This window comes from Quercus suber, unplaced genomic scaffold, assembly GCF_002906115.3.
Source record: "Quercus suber isolate HL8 unplaced genomic scaffold, Cork oak 2.0 scaffold_41, whole genome shotgun sequence".
NCBI classification, from domain to species: Eukaryota; Viridiplantae; Streptophyta; class Magnoliopsida; order Fagales; family Fagaceae; genus Quercus; species Quercus suber.
The window spans coordinates 1,021,910-1,028,557 of NW_027069506.1; the positions used below are offsets into that span (position 1 = coordinate 1,021,910).

At 49.4% G+C, this 6,648-nt stretch overlaps 2 protein-coding genes across 2 annotated transcripts; both read left to right on the plus strand.

Moving 5' to 3' along the window:
* The first annotated feature begins 4,017 nt into the window (after positions 1-4,017).
* LOC136066623 (uncharacterized) lies at positions 4,018-5,205 on the plus strand. The gene has a single exon (XM_065771272.1). The coding sequence runs from the start codon at positions 4,018-4,020 to the stop codon at positions 5,203-5,205; it is 1,188 nt and encodes a 395-aa protein (XP_065627344.1).
* Positions 5,206-5,246: 41 nt separating this feature from the next.
* On the plus strand, positions 5,247-6,281 carry LOC136066624 (uncharacterized). The gene is made up of 2 exons (XM_065771273.1): positions 5,247-5,583; positions 5,689-6,281. The coding sequence occupies exons 1-2, from the start codon at positions 5,247-5,249 to the stop codon at positions 6,279-6,281; spliced, it is 930 nt and encodes a 309-aa protein (XP_065627345.1).
* The last annotated feature ends 367 nt before the right edge of the window (positions 6,282-6,648 follow it).

Genomic DNA, 6,648 nt, shown 5'->3' on the forward strand with positions numbered 1-6,648 from the left:
ATTTGAATTTCAAATATGTATTAACTTATGAAACTTTGTTTTTTAATTATAAAAAAAAAAAAAAACTATTTTATATATCATCATTTTATTTAAGCGGGTAAGTGTATCATTTATTAGAATTCAATATTTATGGGGAGATGATGTCAATTTTTTTTTCTTTTATTGAAACTGTAGGGTCAGTTTTTGCGGCCCAAGCCCAAGGAGGTATGGATTCGGAACCCACTGAGCCCAAAACAATAAATTTTGTAGAGAGTGGGCGAAAGGGCTAGGCAAATAATGAAAATAACAGTATTAAACAACAACACCAATGCGAGAAGTTGAATTAATGTGCTCTCGGACTAATATGAGTATTCTGTCCGAAGAGATGTTTTTCATTGATAATCAAAGGTTACTATTTCTGGAGCTACAACCATCTAATATCTTCTTTCTCTCTCCTGTTTTTCCTCCCCCTTCTATCAGGGGTACCCTTCCCTTATATAGCATTACCTTCTTACATCTCCTACGTCCACTTGTTCATCATCCAGGCTCCCACTTGAGTACATGTCAGCCACGTAGACTTGCTGAGTAACCTGCATGACAACACTTTCAATGTGAAGAAAAGAAACAAAGCCAACCAGGTATAAGACTTAAACTCGTAAGTTGTGCACTTACCATGGCTAAGTCCCTCTTAAGGGACATGAAGAGCTCTGCGCATTGAAGCGCCTGTAAGACTCCATGTCATGGGGGAGGAGGAGTGGTTGCTGCAGGGCTTCGGCGACGTAGCCTGCCCTCCCTCCGTCATAATTCCTGAGGGAGGTATCCCACAGGATTGGGCGCCATCCAGCTCCAGTTTGGGAGACCAGATTCGCGGTCCTCCCCCTCGGTGGACATCGGCCACGAAAGCCTCTTCTCGGCTTTCGGTAGACGGGGCTCTATATGCTCGGTTGTCCACCACCTTCTGCTGCTTAGCCCCTTTGTCTGGCGGCGCTTGTTTTTCTCCGACCTCAGAGTGGGGTCTCTTCTTCTTCAAGTCTGGATTGGGCTTCAGACTTGGGTCAGGAACCTGCGTAGACACTGGAGGCAGCGTCACTACTGTTGACGTTCCAGCACCTTTCTCTCGGGCTTTTTCCCCCTGCCCTTCATCAAACTCCTCAGGTCCATATTGTCGTCCGAGGAGGCTTCAGAGAGTGTAGCTAACAGATTAAGGCGAATGCCTGAGTGCCTGTCGGTATCCTCCTCGGCGTCTGAAACCTCTATCACTCGAACGTCTCCTGAACCCTCGCCCTCAAACTGGAATCTATCTATCTGCTCCTCTAGCGAGGAGGTGGAAGAGCCAACCCCTTCGCCTTCAGCCGCCTGTACGAGAGGGACTTGCTGGAGTGGTTGGACGAGAGGGGTATAGCTTGAGGGCGTGGATGTGGTACGGGTTCTAGATCATACGGCGCCAAAAAACCCTTCCAACCAACGTCAATACGAGCAAGGCGATGGTCCCCTGAACAATTGCGTTGCCGACCGGTTGGTAACCCTTTGGATATCCTGTGTAGCCCAGAATCAGGGGAGCTGATCGGAGCTGTCCGTCTTCGCTCACAAAAATCTCAGATCTCAACAGGAAATTGAGGGCGGCAACGTTCGTAAGGCTTAGCCGAGGAGATACGTGGTTTTTATCTGTTTCAAGGACAGTAAAGCTATGTTAGGGACTCAAAAACAGTAGCACAAAAAGAACCAAAAACGATTAGAAGACTAGGACTCTAGGCCTATGGTTAGTGTGCCTAAATCTAACATGGCCCACCTGGCTTTCCACGCTTGGTTGGGCAGTGATGGCCGTCATGCCATGCACCCGAGACGATCACATAGTCGTCTTTCATCCCTTTGTTGGATTTGGGGAGGCAAGAAATGAGCCTGACCACGTCCGACCGGGATTTTAAGTAGTACCCCGCGTCTTGCTGGCTGTGGCATTCGTACAGATATACTACATCGAGCCAGGTGAGGCCCAATCCTAGGTGGAGGTTAAGGTGTTCAATGGCCCCTAGAATCCTAAACATGTTGGGCGCGCACTGCCAGGGAGTGATCCTATGGTTCCGGAGATAGCTAGTGGTAATGGGGCCCATGGGGATGGTCATCCCCCTTCTTTGAAGGCGATAAGAGGAATAACCACTTCTCCCGTCTCCTGGTCCGTTAGAATCTTTTCTGGAGGGCAATACCTCACACCCACGTTGGGAGGGATGTGGTACGTGGCCCTAAATGCTTCTAATCGCTCAGGGGTATCCACCATGTACTCGAGTTTTCCCATGGTGCTTAGTTGAAACTGTTGGCCGAAGAGAAAATTAAGAGGTGTGGTAAACGATGACTCACCGGGACTAAATCGGAGAGAAGATTTCAGGCTTGTAGGAGGGTTCTTGATGGCTCTGAGGAAGCCTGAAAGCAGCGATTGGGAGTTTTGGACGGAGCGGTGCGTCTGTTCTCTCTGGAGCATCTGAAGATTCACGAAGTGAAGAAGAAATAATGTCCTCTGAAGCTTTATACGGGGTCAAACGAAGGGTCAGGAGCACTCCCGCTCAAATTTCGAAGAAAGACCGCAGCCGTTGGATCATTCAGTCACCGTTGGATATGAAGGACAAAGCGCCACCTGGTGCAATTAATGCAGCGCCTGGGGAATAAGGAAACCGCAGCGGCATTAATGAAGCGACAGCTCCTACGCTTATGCACGTGCCAGTTCAAATTTGCCTGTTTACAAGCTTTTGTTCCAGGGCAGGTCAAAATCCTACTTTTTCTCTTCGGATGCGTACGAAAAACTACAATTTTGAGGGGCTAATGTGGGGGGAGAAAAACCCAGCCCAACTTATTGGGCCCAAGGCCCTGAATGAGGAACACTCTTCATCCGAGGAGATGGGGCTTTCAGTCGGATGCCCACGCCAATGGGGGATGCCTGGAGATGAACACGTATTCCATCCGAGGAGATGCTCATATGTCCGAGTAGTCATGAGCCCTCGGATCCGAAGAGGTTTGATCAAGCACGAGTATGGGAGGTTCAAGTGATCTATTTGACAAGTGTCAAGAGGGAGAGGAACTTCGGACACACATAAAGATAACGGCAACGGAGAAATATCAAGGAGGCATACTTCAACCACCACATTTAATGCACTGTACCTACCTTTCTGGCCGCATTTATGTGGACAGGACACCTGAACAGTGCTTTCTCAGCTACCGCCACTCACATAAGGCTAAAGGTGGGATGATGGGACATGTACTCAAGTGGGAGCCTGGATGATGAACAAGTGGACGTAGGAGATGTAAGAAGGTAATGCTATATAAGGGAAGGGTACCCCTGATAGAAGGGGGAGGAAAAACAGGAGAGAGAAAGGAGATATTAGATGGTTGTAGCTCCAGAAATAGTAACCTTTGATTATCAATGAAAAACATCTCTTCGGACAGAATACTCATATTAGTCCGAGAGCACATTAATTCAACTTCTCGCATTGGTGTTGTTGTTTAATACTGTTATTTTCATTATTTGCCTAGCCCTTTCGCCCACTCTCTACAAAATTTATTGTTTTGGGCTCAGTGGGTTCCGAATCCATACCTCCTTGGGCTTGGGCCGCAAAAACTGACCCTACAATTGGCGCCGTCTGTGGGAAGAGCTTGTGCAAGAGTGAAAACAACAGTTGATGATGGCAGGACAAGGTGAACAGCAAGCAGAATCCAGGGCATCCCAACACGTGGACCATTTCGCCAACCTGGAGGGGAGACAAAATCGTGAGGGTAGCGTACACACAGTGCGCCTTAGCCAGGGCCAATCGCAGAGCGGAAGTCACATGTCCCATGCAAAGAAGAACCGCGACTTGCAACTGGAAATAGAAAAACTAAAGAGAGAGTGCGCCATGCAAAGAGGAGACGGGCTTCCTCATATTCTGAGGATGATCTTGATGATGAGCGAGATGTCTCTTATAGCACAAATCCAAAACACCAGCCAGCGAGTCCTACACTTGTGAGGAGGAATCCCATCGTAAGAGACAACGTAGAAGTCCATCACACGAGGACATGGAGAACGATGCCATGAACAGGGCTTTGAACCAGATATCTGAGTCGCCCTTCACGCGCAGGATAGAGGGGGCTAGACTCCCTCGGCGTTTTAACCAGCCAACGTTCGCCATCTATAATGGTAAGACTGACCCCGTGGAGCATGTGAGTCATTTTAACCAAAGGATGGCTGTCTACGCCAGAGACGAAGCCCTGATGTGCAAGGTTTTCCCTTCCAGTCTAGGGCCTGTGGCCATGAGGTGGTTTGACGGTTTGAAGGCAGGCTCCATCAACTCCTTCAAAGAACTCACTCAGGCATTCGGTTCCCGTTTTGTTACATGCCGAAGAGCGGTCAGACCTGTTTCTTCCCTGCTATCCTTATTCATGCGGGAAGGTGAATCCTTGAAGGCATATTCAGATAGGTACTGGGAAATGTTCAATGAGGTGGAAGGTAACAACGATGCAATGGCCCTCAGCACATTCAAGCTCGGCCTCCCTACTGATCACGGTTTGAGGGCGTCTCTATCTGGCAAACCGGTCGCAAACGTGCGTCAGCTAATGGACCGCATAGAGAAGTATAAGAGGGTTGAAGAAGATCAGCAGCAGGACAAGGGAAAAGACAAGGTTATCTCTCAGGAGAGGAGGGATTCGCGGTCGGACCGCTACAATTACAATAAACCGCGAAGGGATTTTGCCGGGCAATCGGGATCGATGAATCCTCAATTGGTCAACGCCGTGTTCAAAGAGCCAGTACACCAGGTCCTGGAAAAGATCAAGAATGAATCGTTCTTCAGGTGGCCGAATAAGATGATAGGAAACCCCGAGAAACGCAACTATAATCTCTACTGCCAGTACCATCAAGACCATGGGCACACCACAGAGGATTGTAGGAGCCTGTGGGATTACCTGGACCAACTGGTCCGCGATGGTAAATTGAAACACCTCCTGCACCCCTCCAGTGGCCGAGGGCAAACGGGATCAGGGCCACGCAGAGATGACCTCACAAAACCGCCGCTAGGGACTATAAACGTCGTCCTCGCCGCGCCAGGAAGAACAGGATCCTGGCCATTGAAAGTTATGTCAGTAGGTCGACCACCCGCAGGGGAGTCAAGCCGAGGACCCAAGAGAACTAAGTCTGGCGCCCCGTTAGTCATAGGATTCTCGGACGAAGACATGATTGGCACCACCAACCCCATGATGATGCACTAGTTATCACCCTCAGGATAGGAGGGTACGATGTAAAGAGGGTGATGGTGGACCAGGGAAGTGCGGTGGAGGTAATGTACCCAGACCTCTACAGGGGATTAGGCCTAAAGCCCCAGGACCTGACGCCGTATGATTCCCCCCTCGTGAGCTTTGAAGGAAGGCCTGTCGTTCCGAAGGGCCGGATACGGTTACCAGTGCAGTCTGGCGACGAGGTGGTGGAATTAGATTTCATAGTTGTGGATGCGTATTCGCCTTACACGGCACTAGTGGGCAGACCTTGGATTCACGCACTGGGGGCTGTCCCCTCTACTTTGCACCAAAAGGTCAAATATCCGTCAGGAGGGCAGATACGCGAGATCCGAGGGGACCAGTCTGTTGCTCGTCAGTGCTTGGTAGCTGCCATTCAGCATAAGGCCCCAGCCGAGTCCTCGGACGCAGCTGAGAGGGATTCATAGCAACTACAGTCTCGGGGTTTGCCCTTTGAAGAACCAGATGAAGGCACTCGATGTGAGGATCTAACAAAAGTGGTCATCGGAGATGATCCCGATAGGTTCTTCCAAGTCGGATCTCTGCTGCCTCTCCGAGAGAAGGAAGAGCTGATAGAGTTCCTTAAGCGGAATCTCGATGTATTTGCCTGGAATCCCTACGAAGCCCCAGGGGTAGACCCGGAGTTTATATGCCACCACTTGAAGGTGAATCCACTGATCGTCCCCAAGAAACAGCCCATTCGGCGCCCATCCAAGGAGCATGCTGATGCAGTAAGAGACGAAGTAGCGAAACTCAAGGTGGCCGGGGCTATCAAAGAAGTTTTTTATCCCGAATGGCTGGCAAATACCGTGGTGGTGAAGAAGAAGAGTGGGAAGTGGCGAGTATGCGTAGACTTCACGGATTTGAATAGGGCATGCCCTAAAGATCCGTTCCCAATGCCAAAAATAGATCAGCTGGTCGATGCCACTGTCGGCCACCCTCGGATGAGCTTCCTAGACGCCTTCCAAGGCTACCACCAGATACCATTGGCCCCAGACGACCAGAAGAAACCGCATTTGTCACCCCTATTGGCAACTACCACTATAAAGTAATGCCGTTTGGCTTGAAGAACGCGGGAGCTACCTATCAGAGAATGATGACGAGGATGTTCGAGCCACAGCTGGGCAAGAATATTGAAGTTTACATAGATGACATGGTGGTAAAGAGATTCTGTCCGAAGAGATGTTTTTCATTGATAATCAAAGGTTACTATTTCTGGAGCTACAACCATCTAATATCTCCTTTCTCTCTCCTGTTTTTCCTCCCCCTTCTATCAGGGGTACCCTTCCCTTATATAGCATTACCTTCTTACATCTCCTACGTCCACTTGTTCATCATCCAGGCTCCCACTTGAGTACATGTCCCATCATCCCACCTTTAGCCTTATGTGAGTGGCGGTAGCTGAGAAAGCACTGTTCA